The sequence below is a fragment of the Nesoenas mayeri genome (genome assembly GCF_963082525.1).
Source record: "Nesoenas mayeri genome assembly, chromosome: 18".
Classification (NCBI taxonomy): Eukaryota; Metazoa; Chordata; class Aves; order Columbiformes; family Columbidae; genus Nesoenas; species Nesoenas mayeri.
In genome coordinates this window covers 4514321-4536104 of record NC_137566.1, presented here as the reverse complement: position 1 = coordinate 4536104, position 21784 = coordinate 4514321, and the positions used below count along the sequence as shown (strand labels likewise).

Here is a 21784-nt window from a genome sequence, read left to right as displayed (position 1 = left end):
CTGTCACAGTTCTGGGGCTCTAAAAATGAATCCACCCAACCCTCTTCTCTTTCCTATCAGCATTTTTAGTGATGGGCTCATCTGGCACATCCCACCCTTAACCTTTTATCAGTGTACACCGTATCCTCCGGCCATCCTGCGCCCCAAATTAAAGAAACCATCCAACGCAAGAGTCGTTGCAAGAACACAGAAATCTCATCCCTGAGAATCAGAATTAGAGGTTTTGCTTAGTATTATTATTTTTCTTCATAACCTTCTCTTAGCGGGCAATAAAAATGAGACTCTCCCCGACTGCCCTCAGCACAAATGATGCACCATGGAGCGCGGCCAGAGCTCTCGCAGCCCCACAGTGCGAGAGACGCTGCTGCTCCTGCCAGAGCATCTCTGTCCTTTTCCACCCGCATCTCCAACGCTACTCAATGAGAAAAGGCCGGTTTTGTTTGCTGCAGTCGCTCTCCTCCCATTAGTAAATAGATATATTAAAGAGAAAAAAAATAAAAGGCCAACAAAACCCAAACCCAAAGCCCAAAGCACGTTCGTCTTCCCCACTGTCAGCTTCCACCCTGGTACTCGAATACACCGTCCAGTAACGCGACGTGGGCTGCTGCGTGTCCCGCGGAACCTGCGGCTCCCCCCGCTCTGCCCTCCCGCCCTCCCCGCGCTCTGATGCGTCGGAGCGAGAGGTCACGTCGTCGCTGTGAAAGATTTCAAAGGTTAGGCACTTAGTAGTGAACAACTGGAGCATTCGGTAGAAACGGTGGGACCTGGAATGACAATTGGACTAATTCTCTACATAAAGAGTATTTTTTTTTCTTTTTTTTTTCTTATTTTTTTTACTGTACAATTTACAAAAATGCACACAATGAAAAGTTAAAGTTCTATCTAATAGCTTGATATAAAACCAATAACATTCCCTCTTCTCACCCCTACACTTTTTCCGCCTTTTTTTTCTTTTTCTGGATTTTTTTTTCATTTTTTTTTCGTTGTTTTTTGCTAAATCAAGCTTATATTGTAAACAAGACAAAACAGTGAGGGGCGTGTGGTGGTCGACAGGAGAGAGGGGACAGAAAGAAAAGTCTCAGCAGCAAGGAAACAGTCCTTACAAAGTAGCTCTCTTGTGGCTTCATTGTGTGTCAGTGGGAAGGACCCGACGTGGTGGTGAGTTAAATAAAACAGATTCAACACGGCAGCGGCGTCCGAGCCGAGTCCCGGCTGCCCGAGCCCTCGGTCAGCGCGGAGACGGGTCCCTGGCTGCGCCGAAAAGCTTTGCTGGGGCTGAACATCGAGTCCCGAGGGACCGTCCTTTGTTCTGGTTGGTGTTTCTCCTCTTCCAGTTTCTTGGGTACCTCTCTCTTTCCTCTTAGCGGTGAAGGAGATAAAACGCGGATGCGATCTTTGTTCGTGCGTGTTTGCAACCCCCGACTCCCACCCTGACCGGGGAAAAAAATAATAGAATAATAAATTAATTAAGAAATAGCCCAACAAAAACTGCGAAAAGGATCGACAGTCTGTTGTTTTTTCCGCCGTCAAAGGTCAGGACCGCTCTTCTCGCACGAGTCGCGGATTTGGCATCTGGTGTCTTTGAACTAGACAAGGCAGTCGGGAGGCGGGCGAGAGGGGAGAGAGATGCGCTCCCTCCGCTGCCCTCCCCCTAAGGAGGGAGCCTTCTTCCTCCGTTTGTCTAGTGAAAAATAAAAAGAAAAAAGAAAAAGAAAAGGGGAAAAATAAGGAAAAGGGCTGCAGGAGCGTCTCCGGAGCGGAGGCAGAGCAGTTCTCGCATCGGGGGCTGCCCCGCGGGTCCCTCCGGCCCCGGGCACGGCGCGCGTGGGAGCACGCAGCCTTCCAGATGATAAAACTCATCGATTTTAAACGCGCACACCTCGAGGGGCTCCGCCACGCCGCTAGCACCAGTCATCCTCGTCGGCTTCGTGGTAGTAGCTACGTCCTCTGGTGCCAGTCCCGGAGCCCGCGTTGAGCCCCAGCGTGTAGTGGTACCCGTTGGGCACCCTGCGGATCTGGTGAGACTGGGAGGTCAAGGAGGAGACATAAGAAGTCCTTGAGGAGCGTCCCGAGTTGGTGGCCACCGCCTCCTCGAAGGTGAGCGTGTCCTCCGGCACGGCGCGGTAGGGGCTGTCACCGTCATCGCGGTGGCCCAGGTAGGGGTCGGAGCTGATGCGGGCCACCGCCGGCGGGGTGGGCTGCTGGTCCCCCCGCAGCAGCGCGTTGTGCTCGGATAAACCACGGCTCAGACGTCCCGGGGAGAAAGTGGGGAGGCCGGTTTGGAAACTGGTGAAGTGCACGGGCGAGGAGTTAGCGGTCTTGTAAGTGATGCTGGGGCGGGGGGTCAGTGGAGTCTGTGGGAGCTGCCTCCGGCCCCGGCATGGGGTACTAGCACCAGATGTCGACAGCAAGGGGCTCCCATTAACTGAACCACTGCCCTACATAAAAATTGGAACAAAGCAAATCAAAAAATAAAAAAGGGAAACACCAGACAAACACAAAGGCAGGCAGGTATCAAACAGAAGGAGAAGCAACAAGAGGGAGAGACAAGTCACAAGAGGAAAGAAAAGCAAAAAAGAGAGAGTTTAGACAAGCACAGTTAGGGGGAGGAGGTTCTTGAGAAGTCATTCAACACGAGATGTAAAGAGCTGGAGAACTAAAGTTCTGCAAGCAGTAGATAAGAACAGAAACAATCAGAGCATTGGTAGGACTCCAACAGAAGGGGACACTGTCCGGAGGAAAGGCATCCACACCATACACGGGCTTGACATGCGCCTTACCTGAACTAGGCGGGAGCAGCTCAAAAGCATACGGTATGTTTGGGGTTTCTTTTATTGTTTTGCAAATACAATTTTGCAAAACAGCACTCTTGGCTTTGGGGGGGATTTTGGCAGAACTTCACCCGATGGTTGTGAATGCTGATGTTGGGGAGCATCTTTGTAGTCAAAATTGGGTTATGTTGAAGGAGGATTTGGGGCAGACTATTTTTTGATAGTTTTAGGTAATGAAATGTATTTTAATTAAATAGCCACTTTCTGAAAAAAAAACCCAAGCTTTTTGGGTGTGCTGTAACTTTAACAAGAGGGTTCCTTAAAGAAAAATTGTTCACTTTCTCTTTAATATCAGACATTGGATTTTTGAATGTTATAGAAGTCTGGCAGCTTCCAGAGTTACTAATAGAAACATGTGGGAGTGAGCTAAGCTACAGCAAATTAAAAAATGCCGTGAGTGAGAGGGACAGGCCCTTGTTTTGGCATTTCTGTTTCCATTCTCCCAGGGCAGCACATGAATAGCCCTGTGAGTGTGTTTTAAAAACCCCTCAGCCTATTGTGACCTAACGTTTTGAGGCCAGACCTTTAATTTTTAAAGAGCGGCTTTTCCTTCCTATAAAAACCATCAGGTTGTTGCTCGTTGGGCTGTCAGTCAACGCTTGTGCTGTTTTGCTGGGATTTTGCAGCAGAGTTTTGAGGCTAAGCCGGGCAGTGCTGGGTGCAGAGGCTATTTCAGCAGCAGTTGCCATGAGCCGTGTCCTATCTATCAGAAGAAGATGCAAACCCCATGTTTTTTGGGGAGCAGTGGAGGTGTCCCTCACTGCAGTCCCCGCTCTGCAAGCATCAGGGACCGATGTGGCATTTGCTGCTGGGCCAACACCTCCCATCTTTCACAGCCTGGAAAGCAAGACTTGGCCTTTCTCTTCTTTCATTTTCACCCTCTCCTTTCTCTGTTTCCCCCACATTTCAGCCTTACTGCTCTAGACCCATAGCCCCATCTCCCCGGCTGCTCTGCTCAAATGGGGAGCAAGGGTGTCCTTGGCAGTGGGGTCCCTCACTCTACAGGTGGCTGCTAAAGAGCCACCAAGTGACATTTGCATCCGTGTCTTGGATGTGAAGTACCAAGCAGGACCTCAAAGGCTTTACCTCCTAGTGCCTGGCCTTCCTTCCCCGTTCTGCCTCCTTTATTTTAAGCAAAACATAGAAAAGGTGCATACATCCCTGGAAGACCTTAGGGCTCTCTTCCCACCCTGCACCTCCTCACCTGTCTGTGTGGACCTTGCTCTGGGCCTCCATTGGGTGAGGTGGGTCTGCTCTGATCTGCAGACTTGGGCTGAGAACGGTCCCGGCTGCCGTAGCGGTCGCAGGAGTAGAAACGCTGCTTTTCGGAGGAGGAAGAAGAGTGTTGCTTCCTCTCTTGGGATCGGCCACGTTCCTGCTTCTTGTCCTTGGAAGAAGACTCACCAGACTGGGCCACTGAAAGAAGAACATTGGTTGGGAGTCACCAACATGGGAGGAACTCCCAAGTATGGGCCAGGGAGGTCTTGTTGGGCTTGTCCAACAGAGGTCCATGCAGACATGGGAGGTCCGTGCAGACAGGACCCCAAAGCCCATCCAATGACCGCTGTGCATCACAAAGAGAGGAGGACGATGGACAAATCCTTGTTTGCAAAGCACTTACCAGCTTCTCCGTCGGCCAGCTGATGGGGGGACCTGTCCAAGGACTTCTGCTTCTTCTCTTTCCGCCGGTGGCAGCGGTGGTGGTGGTGGTGATGCCCTTGCTCCGGCGGCATGCGCTCCAAAGAGTACTCATAGAGGTGCATGGGGTGAGGCCGCTGCGGGGTCAGCGTGGAGACGGAGCGTTTCATGGGGCTCGTGTCCGGGATGGGCTGCAAGGCAGATGGAGACATGGAGCAGAGTGAGGGCTGGCGCTGCGCCCTGCTCGGCTCTCGCTTCCCACCATGGGGAGGGTTTTACAGCAAGAGGAAGGGGCAAGGAGGGGAAGGAGGAAAATAGTTAATTGGGTGTAACTAGAATGGGCAGAAGGACTTGTGGGATGGTAGATTGAGTGGTGCTAAAGGTGGAGGAGCGAATGTGATCTCGGTTTGCTGAAATGGGCTTTACTTCTAGCAGAGCGCCAACCCGCAGGTGCCACGGGCGCAGAGCGATGTGCAACGTGTCACACCAAACACAGCGGCACAGGAGTCACCAGGAGGTGAGCAGGGGCACAGGGCAGCACAACAGCCAAGCATCTCAAAGGTGATTCTCCAAGACCAGTGTCGCCTAAAGCTGCTTCAGGGCACAAGGTCATCCCAAAGCAACTCCAAAGAGGAAAGCGGGAAAGCGCTGCTGGGTATCACATGGAGAGGGAATAAAAATCAAGAATAAGTGGGCAAGGGACAGGCCAAGGCACCAAGAGATTATTACTTCTATCTCCCTGCAATCGAAGACAATTCACATCAAACATTTAAACCACCATCACTCCTTGAAGCCCTTGTGCCTGGGCCAAGTAGGATAGTGTGTGTGTCCTGCAATTCTACCACGACTTCTCTAAAATGACTATCGGTGTTTGCTAATGCTGTTTTCAAATCATTTATGGCCAAACATCTGGACACTGAGCACAGTAACACCGTCTCACACGGGCACTGCTGGGTCCTGTCCCTGGGCCAGCAACAGCTCCAGACGCTTCTCCCTTCCCTTTTGGCTCAAAACCTCACAAAGATGCTCTGCAGAAACCAAGACTGCAGGACAGCTATTCACACAGCCTTTCCCTTCCCTACTGCCCAGGGGTAAAGCTCAGAACATGAGGACAATCCCCACATGTCCTTCTCTGTCATTCTGCTGGCCTCCAGCTGGCTCTGTGGTGGAGACAGAGCTTCATCCATCCTCTGGAGCCTTCCCTGGTCCATCACAGCATCAAAACTGGTGGCAGAGGACCAACCTTGGAGCACAGTGGTCCAGCCTGATGGGAAAGCAGCTCAGGATATCCCCAGGTCCCTCATCTCCTACACGTGTTTCATTCACAATCCAATACATGCCTCCAACAACGCTTCTTGCAGAACATTTACTTTGTTCACTGTAACCTTTCCAAAGAGCCCTGTATTATTTTTACTGTCTATGCTATTTTATTTGCTTATCCTGCAATTCAGATCTCTGGTGCCCCGTGCTATTTGCACAACGTCAAGCCAGTTGTTTCGCAGCTCTGCTCCTTATTTTGAGTGGAAAGAACCGCTCTGCCTCCCATCGGGCTGGTGCAGGTGGATTATCATCCGTGCAAAGGTGCAGTCTGGGCTAAATTTTTGTCTGGTGCTCTCCTGCTAGGCAGTTACCCAAATTTTGGTGCTTCCCAGCACAGAGCAAGGCGGAGTGGTGGAGCTGGAAGGTTTGTCAGGGGCACAAGGCAGATGCTGCTGGTTTTGGGGGGCACAGGGACATCGGGACATCCCTGGGCTCATGGTGTCCTGCGTTTGTCTCTTCTGGTGGCCCTTGCTCTGTGGGCAAGAAATTATACATTTGTCCTCCTTGCTTATTGTTGAGCCTGAAGATGGAGGAAGGCAGAGAGGTTCTGTAAACTGAATGGTGTGATGGGCAAAAGAGTGAAAAGTGAGAATACTTCCCACTAAAAACACTTATCCGGATTTCAAAAATCCACATAGGAGTGCCAGGAAGAAGGCAACAGAAATTTCCCAACAAAAAAACCAGCCAAAGTGATAAGAAATTAACATTTCTCTTCGGACTTTGGACCTGGTTTTGTGCTTATTCCAAAGACAAAAGTCCCTATTGACACTAATGAGAAGCGGCAAAGTGATGAATACCCTTACCATCAATCCTGACAATGCTCTCGTCACGTTCACGGGGCACACACAGCCTCCCCACGAGCCTTGGGAGACTACACCATAACCCTTCCGAGAGTTACTAACTGCTTTTTCATTACCAAACCAATTGTTTTCACTTCCTAAATTCCTGTGCAACAAGGCATACAAAAAAACCAAAGAAATAAGCAAACCAAACAAAAAGTCCCTGCTGTTACAGCGTGCGGCGTGCAACTGTGGATCGAGGGGACTGCGGCAAAGTGGAAAGAGATAGCGGCTGCGTCGGTGCAAGATTGGACTCCAAATGAGAAGGGGAGAAAGTAAAGGGTTAAGGAAGGTTAATTATTTCTTAATATGAATTTAATAGGATACAACTTAGTGCAAACTACATACTGCTAGGTAACTCCCAGGTGACCGTGCTTTGCTCCTCTGCAAACAATTCGGACAAGATGAGAGACATTATTTGAAGCAGCCCCACAGTACAGCCAGTGTCAGACATCACGGCAGATGTGCAGCAGACACGATGACGACCAGGGAGGGGAGGTGACAGGGAAGGACAGCAAAGAGGGGGGAAGAGGTGAGATTAGAAGGGGTTTTTTAAAAAGTGGAACATAAAAAGATAGAGGAATGACAAGCAAACAGAAAAGAAGACATCCAGAAACAGAAAGCATTGCAAATAAGAGTTATAAAGAATTCAGAGTTTAGGGGAGCAGAAGCAGCATGTGAGAAGGAGGGTGGAGGGGATGGAGGGGGAGACACACACAGAAAGTACATCGGTTATTCAGCTGAAGCTACAACCACCAAAACATTGCATTATTAAATGAGGTTAGATCTGCTCGGGTATTACGGGCCTGATTCATAACGAGATTAAGCAGCTTTCACGTGGGGCAGCCGCGTCCTGGGGAACTCATGTCTGCAAATATCTGGCTGCAATGCAGAGGAGTTTCCCCAGGAAAGGCTCATGCCTTGGGAGAAGAGATGCTGCTTGTGGTCTGGAATAAAAGACAACATTGTTCTGGGAAGGGGGAAGGGAGGGGCTATGGCTCTGCTTTGGGGTCTGTTTCATTTATTAAGCATGTTGAGTGGTGCTCCTGATAACACGGAGAATCCAGCTCCAATACAAAGACTGCAGGTTCTGCAGCCAGCTGGGAATTTTGTTGGCCGATGAAACGCAGCTTGTACCAGCCTGAGCACATGAGCAAAGAGATGATACCTGCGGGAGCTATTGCTGCATCTGCAGCACACAGGCTTTTAGTTTTGGGGTGCAGCATATCTTTCACATTCTCCTTCCCATGGAGAGCAATGGGAACAGCCCACGGGCTGCTCACTCCTGAGTGTATGGATCAGGCCCTTGGAATGAGAGACGCAGCTACAAGTGGTGAGATGTTCTGATACACAGGACAGTGACCGGGGAGTATCTGGGACAATGAGCTAGCAATGAACATGTGAAATGCCCAAAAATGATCGGGGATAAACCACGACACCCTATGCAATCAGGAGCGTCCACAGGTTGCTGTAAAAGTCAAATCTAATGGAGAGGTTTCTTTACAAGAATTGAAAGAAGGGAAATCCTCAACGAGATTTTACTGACCAAAGTCACAATATGGTCTATGCTAAATACTATGGGAAGAGAATAAAAAACAGAGAGGCTGCTTAGTGTCTCAGTGAAGCCTTCCAGGCACAGGCTGCCTGGTGTTTTCTGTGCCTACTACATTCATCACAGAGAATCACAGCACTTCTCCAGCTTTTTTGACAGCCAGGGCACAGGAACATGCCCTGGCTGGCTGTCCCGATAGATGGTGGAAAATTATGCCTTCAGGAATACAGGCTGGCAAACAGTATTGCCCCTGGTTAATGAGAACAGACACTCTTGGGTAGGTGTCCAGCCAGAGGGATTTCTCTGGGTCGCTTTTTGCTGCCACCAGGGAGAAATAAAATGGAGGAAACACTGTGTCTACACATGGATCTATTACACTGGAACAGCCCAGAGAGGTGGTGGATGAACCATCCCTGGAGACATCCCAGGCCAGGCTGGACGGGGCTCTGAGCACCCTGAGCTGGTGCAGATGTCCCTGCTCATGGCAGGGGGGGCACTGGGGAGCTGGGAAGGTCCCTTCAACCCAAGCCATTCTGTGATTCTATGAATACCTGCCATCCAAGTACAAAGGCTTGTTACTTGTCTCCAGGTTCAGCAAATATATTCTAAAACAAATATTCACAAATAACTTCTAGCAACACAGCAAGCAGAGAGAAGAGACTGAGTTCCTGACCCACTCTCCATCTCCCACCACCAGAAAAGTCTCCTCACTCACCTGAGTTTCGGCAGCCAGGCGCGGCATGGAAGCCGCTCGCCCCTGGCTCTCCAGGCCTGGTTGGTGCTCTCCATTGGCAAGCGTGGGGCTGATTTCTCTCATTTCTACCACCTGATAGAAAGAAGAAATGGTTTCAGTAGCAAGAATGTGAACACCAGCTTTGAAGCCATCATTTGAGCAAGCTTCTGCTAAGTTCAATTCAACTGTGAAGAGAAGCTGGGAGAGAATTTAGAGAAGGTCAACGGAGCTGGTGAAGCATCTGGAGCACAAGTGTGATGGGAGCGGCTGAGGGACCTGGGGGGTTCAGCTGGAGAACAGGAGCTGAGGGGAGACCTTCTGATCTCTGAACTGCCTGAAAGGAGCTTGGAGCCAGGGGGGTCGGGCTCTGCTCCCCAGGAACAAGCACCAGGAGCAGAGGAAACGGCCTCAAGTTGCGCCAGGGGAGGTTGAGGTTGGATCTGGGAACAATTTCTTCCCCAAAGGGCTGTGGGGCATTGGAACAGGCTGCCCAGGGCAGTGCTGGAGTCACCATCCCTGGAGGGTTGGACAGACGGACATGAGGTTCTCAGGGACATGTGGTAGTGCCAGGGGTGGGTTAACGGTTGGACTTGATCTTGGAGGTCTTTTCCAATCAGAATGATTCTATGCTTCTAAGAAAGAGCTTACTTTATCTACAGTGCTGTCTTCAACAAGGACATGAACGGGCCAAGCTCTTCCACATCTCTGACCTGTGAGACCTCTCCTCTGAGTTTGTACACTAATGACAATGAGACTGAGACAAAGGGACAACTTGGAGATGCTAACCCTAAGTAACCTATCGCAGCAGGCACCTAATTCCAGGGAAAGCGTGTCCACATACACATCTGTCAGGTTTGGATTTTTTCCATAACATTCAAGCAAACTTTGGATTGTAAGAGAGAACAATGTTTGACTCAAGGGGCAAAAGACCTCTCCAGCTCTCAGGGAAGCATGTAACCAGATACCTATTAAAATTTACTGCATTTCAGTCTGTCTTCACCTGTTTACCCACCCGTTCAATGGGGATTTCTTCTGAGTGGCCTCGTTCAAAAGCTGGTGTTCTGGTTTCATAAAACACATCCTGGGTGCGTTGGGTCCCCCAAGAACTGGACTCTTTGATCCCCCCCTCTGGGGCTGGCCTGTCAGAAAGAAAAGAGGGATTTTACTGACCTTATTGTGTCAAAGCTAAACCGCTCAGATACCCTTTGAGGTTCTACTTGTGAAACTGGCTGCAGGGTAGGCACACCAGCTGGTGAAGCTATGAGGTCCCCCGGGTTTTGCCAGGGCCACTTTCTATATAGCCTGAAGATCCCACAAGCGACAGAGAAGTTAAACCAGGCAACACATGGTTGGTTGGTTGGTTGTTTTTCAGTAACTAAGGAAAGCAAAATTCTACAGCTTAAGTTCTGCAAAGAAAAATTGAGAATTCTGGAGTTTGGGCAAATTATGTACGCCAGACTCATTAGATTAATAGCCCTGAATGGCATTGGCCCAACAAATACTGAAGTATGTTCTCTGAATATACAGTGATACAAATGGCCTTGGGTTTAACTCTTGAGTCTGGTGTCAGTTTCCCCATCAGGGTCATTTGGGACACTGAAACCTCAGATATCTATCACTAAAAGTCCACAGCACTTGTCACCCAGAGGAAAGTGACCTGAAAAAGAGCAGGAAATGGAGAATTGATTAGGGATCACTGTTACTGCAAGCGTTTGGGAAGCTCTCTGTGGAGGAATTGTTTTGTCCAACCAGATTCTGTCCTGGAAAGTCCCAAGAAGCTCTTGGTGTTACCAAGAGCCATGAGCTTGAGGGACTTTTTTGTTCACAACGACCTTTTTACTCCAAAAAACTCACTGTATTGGTGGCTGGTGTTTGCTTAGTTGTTTTGGAACGATCCCAAATTCCTCTAAGTAAACTCACGCTTAAGACCAGCCACAACGGAAAGTTCTCCAATTAAAATGCAGAGGAGACCATTAAGAAAACACGTAGCTCCGGAGAACCCAACACTACCACCACAAAAATAGCTGCCCATGAGGCACAGCAGGAAGCAAAGCCACATGGAGACATTTTGGTAGGAAACTGTCCCAGCCATGGCATGAAGGGGCTGCTGGTCTTGGTGTCACCAGCTGTGGGCTCCCACCTGCAGAGCTACTGAACCAGCAGCGGTTGGGGTTGGTGTCTACGGCCAGTGTGTCCCCCCTTGGCGTTACAGTTTTGGTGGGGAGGTCGGGGGGTACTTACAAGGCGCCCCCGTTGTTGAGCGAGGCTGAGCTCTTCTGGCGGAGGAACGCCTTGGCGTTGCTGAATGCTGCCGGCTGGGTCTGCTCCAAAGTGGCCTTCAGGGGGTGGAAGAGCGACACCGGTCCAGGCTGCCAAGCACAAGGAAAGGTTGTCAGAGACAGAGCTGTGTATGGAGAAGACAGTCTGCAGTATGTTTTCTAGTTAATAAAATGCCCATTTGTCACTTCGAAAGATCAGCCCAGCGGAAAGGACAGGACAGGACATCCCAACCTTCCCATGGCTGGAAGAGGCTCTGAAGGACAAGTGCTGCACTCAGCTCTGCTGCAATCCCCCTTCCCTCTAACAAGTATTCCCCCACCACCAGGGCACAGCAGGGATTTCATACACTGATGTGGCAGATTCAGCCAGCCCACTGTGTCCCTGGGTCTGCTCCAGCCTCCTGTCTGTGAGACAAACAGACAGACAGCCCAAGCTGGAGATCAGCTGGATGATCATGAAATCAGTGGGTATCTGTCCTATCAGAAACCATTGGGGTTTCAATCCCAAGCCAGTTGGGTGAGAATATTTTCAAGAAATTGCAAAAATTTTCAAATCTATTGGAACCAAAACGATTTCGAATCATTCCCATTTTCTAAAGTAACTTCAACACATTATAGCCAAACTAGCACCAGCTTTCACCCATTCTTTGGTGTTCCAAAGAAATCTTTTGGTGTGTCGCAATCCCTAGGCCATTTCTGCAAATAGGACTTAGCCTGCTGAATATCTCTTGACATTTTTTGGAAAGCATCTTTCCAGACCTACTGGAAAAGGCAACTGCAAGATATTTTTTTTACTAATATCTGGGTGTTTTTGAGACAGTGTTTTCAAATCCAGCCTGGACGAGCATCCAGACTTTCTATAGGAAACGTGCTGGTGACTCTCACAAGAGATGCTGCCCAAGGCTGGAGAAGAAACTACCCAAGAGGGAGGAGCGGGAAGAACATATTTTGGCGGAGTACCTGGCACAGGCCCCCGGCAGGCTGGTGGACTTGTTCCCTGCTATTCTTGTTCTGCTTGTAGAAGTCGAATATCATCAGCGCCGCGTAGACCTTCCCCACGGTCATCTCATCGGCTGCCGGAGGAGGGCGAAACGCAGCAGAGACGTTTGGGTGAGGAAGGGGAAAGGATCAGGAGAAGAGAAGAATAAGTCAAAAAACCACAAGAAATAACAACAAAGAGGCATAAAAAACAAGGAGAAAGGAGAGGAGATGTTAAAATAAGGAGGCAAAACAGACACAGAGAAGTAGGGGGAAGAAAACAAATGGTTACAACAGATTTCTGCAGAGCTTTGCCTGTTGCTGCCGTCCCCATTGGAGGAGGATGGCCCATCTCTAGCTCTCAAACGTTCACAGAGACCATGTAGAAAAAAGACAGGCACGAAAACTCTGTGGCATTGTAAGGATTGCTGACACAACAATTGCTAAATTAATACCAGATCCATGGCCAGCTTTTTATCAACAAAGAAGCCTTATTCCTTTTTCTTTGAATTACAGTCGCCTCGGTCATAGTGGGCTAATAGACATTTAAAGAGTATTTCGCCTTTCCAGATGTCTTTTCTCACAGCTTTGCTACCAGCCCTTCCCTGCATGGCAGCTGAGCGAAGAGTTAAAGCAGCACATATTGAGGCATCAAGAGAGAAGGGAAGGAAAATACTTAAGCAGTCACTACCCACTGATTTGCACCTCCTCAGCTCCCTCGTTTTTCTTAATTAACAATGCCTTTATTGCTCTGCGCAGTTTCTCATTAATCAGAAATCCAGAGCCCTTGTCTTGGCCAATCAAGATAATAACTTCCCATTTTCTCAGCACGTTCACCCAGGACATCAAGTAACACAAAGGCCTTTAGCCCCAAAATGCCTCACTTCTGATGCTGTAAGTTCTCTGAAACCTTTATTTTTATTCTCCTGTATTTCTGGAGCCTAGATGGTAGACGTTGCTCTCCTGTCCCATAATGCACAGGCTGGAGGCAGCCAAAGCTACAAAAAAGCTCTGAAAGAGGCCACACAGGGCATCAGTCCCTTCATGGAGCTGGTGTTTTTTGGTTTTTTTTTTTCCTAATCTACTGTAGCATAATGAAATACAGGCCTAAATGTGGCCTCAGCTTCCCTGTGCCTCATGTGGCTGTGGCACGGAGGTGTGGGCTGGGAACAGGGGATCCCTAAATGCTGACCTGCACTGGGTTTCTTTGCTGCATGCTCTGTGCACCCAGATGGGACTGGGGACACCGCAGACACAGAGGGACAAACCCCCCATGGGCTTCTCGGGTGGCTGGGATGGGGTAGGTGCTTCCCCATGAACCACTTACGTTTGTGAGGAGGCACCAGCAAATCCAGAGTCTTCTGGGACAGATTGGGCCAAACCAGCGAGATCTCCTTTCTCAACTCAGCGTCACACTGGTGCTGTTTAACACCCCCTGCAGAAAGGGAGGGGAGAGAAAGGAGCACATTAAGAAAAGTGAAAACCCCTTGTCCTGTCAGCACACACCACAACTCGCACAGCAAGCACAGGGGACGCATTTCCCAACTCCCACTTCTCCAGAGCACCAAGGCGGCACCAGCTACGGGTTGCCCAGAGAGGTGGTAGATGCCCCATCCCTGGAGACATCCCAGGCCAGGCTGGACGGGGCTCTGAGCACCCTGAGCTGGTGAAGATGTCCCTGCTCATGGCAGGGGGGGCACTGGGGGAGCTGGGAAGGTCCCTTCGACCCAAACTATTCTGTGACTCTACATTGCAAAGGGAATTGGTGACCTCCTCCATGAACTCATCAGGACCATCATCACTTCAACCTGCTGATCCTCTGCTGTTACTTGGGGCCTAAACTTAAGCTTAGACTTATTCTACCTGACTGCAGGTGCTGGACAGTGTCAGCAGAAAGCAGCAGCACCTCTCAGGACCTGGTCTGAGGTGCTGGACTATGAGCAATGCCATGACTGATTATAAACCCTTTCTACCAACAACTCTCGCCGAAGTTTTGGCAACGAGGTGCACTCTCCTGTATCAGCAGCATCAAACAGCTGCTATATCCCAATATAAACCAGAAAGAGCTGAATACAGCGGTGTTATTAAAATGACCAAAGTGAGGTCTCAATATACAGGTGGAAAGTGATTAAAGTGGATGTAAGCCAACAGGGTAGCTCCCAAATGAATGCACAGCACAGTAGGCAATTAAGTAGTTCGTCTGAATGACAGAGATTATTTTTCTAAGAGAAAAGTAATGGAAGGAGGCTCCGGGTACTCTGCTACATCATGGTTTGAACTCCCACATGGAGGCTCATTAGGGAGTGTTTATTAAGGGCCTGTCAGTCCCACTAAAGACTCAATTAAATGTAGCACCCGAAACCTATTCAAACAGAACACCTAACAACAAAATAGGTCAAAAATTCACAAGCCACAGCACATATCAACCTTAGAAAGAATCCAGCACTGTCAGCTGAGCTCTGATGTCTGGTTCCCTTCCAGTGAGCAGTCAAAAGGGTGGGGGGAGCCTTTTTCAACTGAAAAACTGTTTGGATTATCATTGCTGACAGGTAACCAGAGTCTTAAAATAATACAAACTCTCGCTGTCCTTATCTAGAGGTTTTTACTAAAATAAGAGGCTGTGCCCTAAAATTCCAGACAGTCCTAAATTCACCCTTAGAAATGAGTATCTGATACTGGGTGTCGCTCCCCAGGGGAGTCCCAGTGACCTCAACGTTTTGTCTTCTTCCAGCAGCACCTCCCCAAAGCATCTCAAGGGCAAAGTTTAAGCAACGTATGAGGGAGGTATCAATATAGAGAAGTTGAAGGGCTGGCCTAAAACCACTTAAGAAAGAACAACATCCTAACCCTGCTCATCCTTCCCTCATAAGAACACTGTTACCTCCTGCTAGCTTTTAAATTGGGTACAAGGGTGCTTTGCCTGGTCATGCCTTGATTCTGACCCCAGCCAGCCTGATTAAACAGTGTAATGACCCAGAGAAAAGGCCAGTGTATATTATTACATTGCAATGTTTAATTGGGAAGACAAGCATATGCCTGATTAAACACTTAAACTTTATCTCATGGCAGAAGGCGGTTCATGGCACTTGGAGCCGCTGCTTTGCTGCCAGCAGACAGCAACTGGAGAGGAAGGGCTGTTGTTTCTTCCTTGTGCTGGAATAGTCTAGAAAAGAGGTATGGAAACTCCTGTTTCTGTTATACAGCATCAAGCACAGAGATTCTGTAACCAAGGCTCCCCACATCTCATCACCAGGTCGAACAGATTACAGTCACCCCAAAGGCAGAGCGATGCTCAGGACCCCTCTGTTGCCTGTCCCCAAAGCTCCCTGGTCCTTGGGTGCAGGCAGGTGACTGGCAAGCAATAGAAAAATAGGATTTCCACCTGGAGCAGGATTTCTGGGGTTTGGGGAGGACACCAAGCCAACAGCCAAGTTGGGGTTTGAGCCCACATGTGCTGTGAAACGTCACCTCCCTCTCACCTGAGGCCAGTTTGATTTCCAGGGCAGTGCGGATCAGGGCCATCAGCGTGGACGTGAAGTGGACGGTTAAATCTTCAGGTGAGATCGGCATGTTCATCCGCACCAGGCGCTGGGGAGAGAAACATGGTGGCTGTGAGTGGGGGTCAGGATGCTCCCCCCCCATCCTCCCCTTCCCCCCGCTGGAGCCCTTAGAAATAGCCAGATTACAAACATGTGAGAACTTTTTGTGCGCTGAGCTAAAACACATCTTCTCCATATAAACGTCAGCTCCTTTTCAGGAGTTTTAGTGGTTAAACAACTGATTTGCCAACATTTGTACTGCAATCCTACCCGGACAGTTCTTCTAAAAGAAGTCGGTTTGAATGTTCTCACCCCATTTCACAGCCTGGTACCCTACTCCTGACAGCCTCCAATTACATCCGCAGCCTCCAGATGTGGCTGGTGCCAAAGCAGCCCGCTCAGGAGAGAGAAACCATGGAGCCACCTCTGCCATCCCTTCCTACACATGCTTCCTTCACCTCTATTCTGCCTCTGCAACAGGAGCGACAGAAATAAATGGGACTTGGCACCATTTAAGATGATGAGGGATTTGCATCCTGCATTCAAGGATTCAGCTCCACCAAAGAAGTGACTCTTCCAGCTGTGCAGGTGGCCTTGTCAGTGAGCAGGATGTGAGGAAGGCACTGTTGGTGACAATGACAACAGGAGGCACCTGAGTGCACTGTACAACAGCTCTGCAGGCTCCAGAGTCGTCCCATGAGGATGTATTTTGTACACAGCCTGCTTAGAGAAACCTCCAAGACACAGTTTCCCAGAACTATGAACTGAGCTGCCTTAGGCTGATTGGATCTTGGGAACAAGTTATTCCTGGAAAAGGCTGTGGGGCATTGGAACAGGCTGCCCAGGGCAGTGCTGGAGTCACCATCCCTGGAGGGCTGGACAGACGGACATGAGGTTCTCAGGACATGGGGCAGTGCCAGGGGTGGGGGAATGGTTGGACTCAATGATCTTGAGGGTCTTTTCCAACCAAAATGATTCTATGATTTTGGTGCCCTGAGAGAAGACAGACTCCAGCCCTGGGATCTTCTCCGAGCCAAGGAGAAAATGTTCCCCCAAGAGAGGACATGTGGTGGGCAGAGAGAAGGCACAGGGCACTGGTCCAGTGCAAAACATCTGCCTCTGAAGTGAGCTGACATTCAGAGGAGCCAAATCCTCCTTATTTATCTTATTATGCTTCTTCAGAACTTGTTGCACGCTGCAGGGACTCGTGCAACAACCTGCCCCATCTCCTGAAGTCTGAGGCAAACCATTGTAAGCTCCAAGAGCTTTCTTAAAGCATGCCCAGAGGTCACCTTCCACGTGTGACAGGCCTCAGAGATAGGGAAATCAAAGCCAAGGGTCTCCTGCCTTTATAATTCAATGACAGTATCAAATGCTGGCAACACTACAACAATATTTTCTGTTCACTTTTATCAAACGAAACAGCATTTTAATTCAGACTTTTGCCCTCAGCACACAAAACGTTGCAACACAAGTATTATGTCAAATAGAGCCCAGTTACCACTCACAGGGTCCCACTGAATCCCAGTTCAGTGGGAGAGAGTTAAGGGATGGAGAGAGAAAGATGCATGGAAGTGAAGAACAAGCAGATGAGAAATAATTCCCCAGGAGAGCTCTATCCTCACAAAAAACAGTGCCAAAATACTTCTGGTGACTGAGACATCCCGGGTCCCTCAGCTGACTTTCTAGACCAAATTCCCAAAGTACACGAACGCTGAACACAGGCCACATCACAGGTATCTGCTGCAATGCTGTATGAAGGTCCTTCCTGCAAAACTTCTTTAAAAAGACTTAGAAGGAAGGAAATTTCCCAAGGGGATACACACTTGCAATTGCACACTTGGCTCAGCAAAACCTACGCTTAAGTTCTGGGTAGGAGTGCTGCAAACATCTGCCTCCATGGAAGAGTCTCTCCCCAAACCACATTGCTGTCTGTACTGCCTGGTCTACAGCATTTTTCCCATCCCAATATGCAAACTGGTCCAACAAGTCAACCCAGACACCTTTAAGTCATCACAATTTCCAATCTGATAAACCACCAACTAACAGAAAATGAGATTGCTGTGTCCTTCCTTGCCTATCTCGCAGCCCCAAGCTGGGGATGGCTGCTCTTCCAGTCCCATCAGGAGAGGACAGGCTTGGTCTGGCTTGGGTGGGATGTCTCACTCTCTCCTTTTCATCAGGGTGACAAACTGGGATGCATGTCCCCATCCTCTCCTGGGACGGGCTGTAGGTAGCCAAGCTGAGGAGCACTTGAACTGCAGGTGGGCTGCAAGTTGCACCTACCAGGGCAGAACAGCTGCCCATTTCTTAGCAAAAAAAGCCATAAAAGGGGTCAGAAGAGCCTTATAACCTGCTGCAGCTCAGCCCAACAAGTCTCAGCTACAAACCACCCTTGATCCCTCCGGATATCAGTGAAAACTACTTTCTTGGAAGCCCCTGACTTGAAAAAATATACTGCTTAAATGGATACCATCCCTGGACATCTTCAAAAGATGTACAAATGAAGTTCTTATGGGCATGGGTTACTACTAGATCTAGGTTATGGTTGGACTCAATGATCTTGAGAGTCTCTTCCAACCTAAATGATTCTACACACCACATTTCTGGGAGAGCTCCCGCTGAACAAGCAGCAGTTGGAAGAAAGGAATTGATTCATTTTTCATTGATTGAAAACAGCTTTGCCAGTGCCACATGTGGGAGGCGAGGGATGAGGTGGGACGTGCTCACGCTATGTCCCCAACGCCGTTGTCACCCAGAGGAGCTGAGGAGGCGGCCGGACACTGGCACAGCCAACTAGGAAGGGACTCAGCACCTCAACTTCCTGCACATTCCTGGTGTATTTTCCTAGTGCTGGAAATGCAACTAAAAAGGCAAAGAAAAAGAATTCTTCCTTTTTCCCCTCTAATATTATAAAACAACTTTAACGTAAAAAAAAATCTCCTGCCAATATATGCAGAGCAAGAAATTTCAATCCTTTCAAGGCTACTTTATAATATTACCTATATTTTAATTAACTTCCATTTCATTACAACCCATTTAATAGGAAGTGGAATCCAATTGAAACTGGTAAAATTTATCAGAGTCAAATATTCTGATTGACCCAAACCCGCTAATTGAAAAATTAGTGAAGAACATCCCTAATCACGATATAAGAGAAAATCTCCATGTTTTCATACAGCATGGGCAACAACATGGTTAAAAAAACCCTCAAGCATTTGTTTAGCCTTTACACAGTTTAAAGTAAAATTAACATCTCCCCCATTTATACTGTTTCTTCTGGCTCGATTTGCACTTCAAGGCCATTCCTTAGCAGTTCCTTGTGCTTTGGAACATGATGTAAAAATTTGATTAAAAAAAAAATAAAACCAATTTGGATAATTTTCCATCTTTCTAAACCCCAGATGGAAAACACACGAGCCTGCCGATACAGATGGCAGGGAACCCAACGCTTCCCTGCACCAATAAAAAGCATCACTTGGGGTGCCCTGGGACGATTCCAAATGAGGGGCATTCAGGTGAATAATAACTAAGGAGCAGGGAAATAAAGGTAAAAATCCCTCTCGAGCTCTCAGACCTGGCAAAAAAGGGCTCCCCGTGCTGCTCCTCTTCATCCTCCTCTTCCTCCCTTCGTCTCTGTTTTCCTGGGGAGGGTTTGAGGAGAAGCACCAGCAGCAGATGGAGTCCCCGCTCCTGATTCCCAACAGCGCCGGGGGATCCCTCCTCCAGCCCTTGGTTTTAATTAGGCTGATTTGGAGGCATCTCCCTCCCCAGCAAGGGCCAAGGGAGCTCGTTAATGTTTCTGCAGGAAAAGGCCCCAGAGGCAGGAGCTGCAATATTGTCTCTAGAGTCTCCTAATTAACTCAGTGCAGATAACGAGGTAGTCACCAATTACAGCCGGGGTTAGTTAACACTTTTTGCTTCAGTTACTTGTGTGGTCAGGAGGGGTGCAGGCATCCCTCAGCTTCTAGTAGCGATTCAATTGCAAATAACAAAGACATCGCTAAGGAGAAAGCAAATCTTTGTGTCAAGCAGAATTTATGCCCTTTCAGCATTTGGTTTCTGCAGATCTTCTGCTTCGAAACTTCTTGGACAATGTCCGAATAGGCAGGGAACTTGGGGGAAAATCCATCCTGGTGTCAAAAGCCGGGATAAAAGGTCTCCTGCTGGTTCCCAGCCTGACCCAGAAAGCGAGCGCTGAGCAGAAATATCTGCGCTGTAGATTTTATTCGCTGTTGGTCCAAACGTTAGCAGGATGAGGAGCAGATGGAGCCAGGAATGCCAGGAACGCCAGGAAAACTGTCACCCCGGTGGATGTGAATTATTTAGAGCACCCCATCAGCAGCTCCTGCGCAGCCCCTGGGACAACAACTGCTCTGGGAATAATCCCCAACCGTGAATAAATCCAGGACAGTGGAGCACTGCTTGTGGGAAATGAGGCTGAGTTGGGTGAATAAATTATTTGCTATTATATGAATAATTCACCCCGACCTAGTTGTAATTATTCTACTCTCATTTAACTCTTTTGTTGCCTTCAGAGAGGTTGGCCACGACCTTCCCCCTCCCTTGGCCAGCAGAGGAGCCACGTTTGTGCCCCAAAATGTGGGCTCTGGCACACACCTGGACCTGCCATCCTACCTGCAGTAGGTGCAATCTTGCTCCTTGTCTAGCAATCTCCGTGCAGAGGAGGAACCAAGGCTGGGCAGCTATAGCAAATGGACCATTCCAACTCTTGTTTAGCCTTCAGGGACCTAATTTGGATTTTAAAATCCACATAGCAGTGATGGGCAAGGTGAGGTGCAGCCCTGGTGTGGATGGGGAGCCAGCCCAGCTCCAAGATCAGCCCCACCACGTATCCAGGAATCTTGGCCATGTCAGGAGGTGCTAAAGGGAGAGCCAGAGCCCTCCTGAGCCCTGCAATGAATTAGAGTGTGCAAAACCGTGCTTGACAGCACTAACAATCACAAAATTAAGTCAAGAGCCACCTCTAGCTGCCAGCATCACCCTGCAGATCCCAGCAGGGCTTTGTCTGGAATTAGGACAGAGCTGGAGACGTGTCTGCTGGTAATGCCGACTTCTCCTGTCCCCAGAGAAGAAGGTAAAAAGATAACTCTGGAGAGCAGAGGGGAAAGGTTTGGGTTATCACCTCTCCTAGCATCATATTGTTCCTAAGAATCACACCCTCAGGCCCACTCTTGCAGATGTCTCCAAGATATCTCAACAGCATCTTACTGCCAAAAAGAGGGATTTAGCAGCATCACGGGCATCTCCTTCTGCCATTTGCTCTGAAGACACATCCAAAGCTCTGTGTGCAAAGGATGGACTGACTCCAGGTGATGGCAAAGCTGGCTGCTGCTCTATTGCTACTACTGAATAGCATATAAACCTCAGGACCCTTCACTACAAAATATAGACCACAGAGTGGAAAAACACCACCAGTCTCATCTGAAAATGGACCAGCAAACAAGACACCAAATCGAAGTCAGAGTGGTTTTCTTCCCTCTTTTCATCAACCTAGATACAAGTGGTTTTAAGATTAATTTCTTACCCCCTTTCCTCACCCCCCAGTGCAGGACAGAGCTCTCCTGGACCCCACGCGTGCACCGCCAGGCGAGCAGCAAGCAACGCGCCCCAAATGCAGAGGCTGGTCATGCTGAGCAAGGAGAAGAGTTGAGAGAGGGGAAGCAGAAAACAGCAGACAGGAAGGACAGGAGCTGAGGAGGCTGCAAAGAGAGCAACTTCCAAATGAAACGACAGTGTGCACGTACTGAGAAGGCGACACAAAGAGGGAAAAACACACAAAACAGAAAGGACTGGGAAAAACGTATATGGAAAGAAAAAGGGCATGGGGCAAAAGACCTTTTGCCAGACAGAACAGTGACGTTTTAAAAGAAGTATTTGGTTCAGAGGCAGAGAGCGGAAACAGAGACAGAGCCCCGGCTGCAGGACGAGGGGTCGTTGTTCCTCTGCTCAGGCTGGGGGGGCTGCACTGTCCTCCCCAAGTGTCCCATCAACTGCGGGGGGACAGCAAGAGTGACACTGGGATGGGGGGACACCCAGCAGATGCTGTGACCC

General features: G+C 49.0%; 1 protein-coding gene across 1 annotated transcript in view; it reads right to left on the bottom strand.

The window, feature by feature from the left end:
- Positions 1–1562: 1562 nt before the first annotated feature.
- Positions 1563–21784, bottom strand: part of LOC308047465 (voltage-dependent N-type calcium channel subunit alpha-1B-like) — a 270800-nt gene continuing 250578 nt past the window's right edge. The window contains exons 39-48 of the mRNA XM_080355981.1: positions 15650–15758; positions 13498–13605; positions 12153–12265; positions 11155–11282; positions 9926–10052; positions 8896–9006; positions 6977–7012; positions 4453–4660; positions 4036–4247; positions 1563–2438 (exon numbers count right to left, since the gene is read on the bottom strand). Of these exons, the coding sequence (XP_080212107.1) occupies positions 1902–2438; positions 4036–4247; positions 4453–4660; positions 6977–7012; positions 8896–9006; positions 9926–10052; positions 11155–11282; positions 12153–12265; positions 13498–13605; positions 15650–15758 (1689 nt within the window). The 3' untranslated portion in view covers positions 1563–1901. The remainder of the gene's footprint in view (positions 2439–4035; positions 4248–4452; positions 4661–6976; positions 7013–8895; positions 9007–9925; positions 10053–11154; positions 11283–12152; positions 12266–13497; positions 13606–15649; positions 15759–21784) is intronic.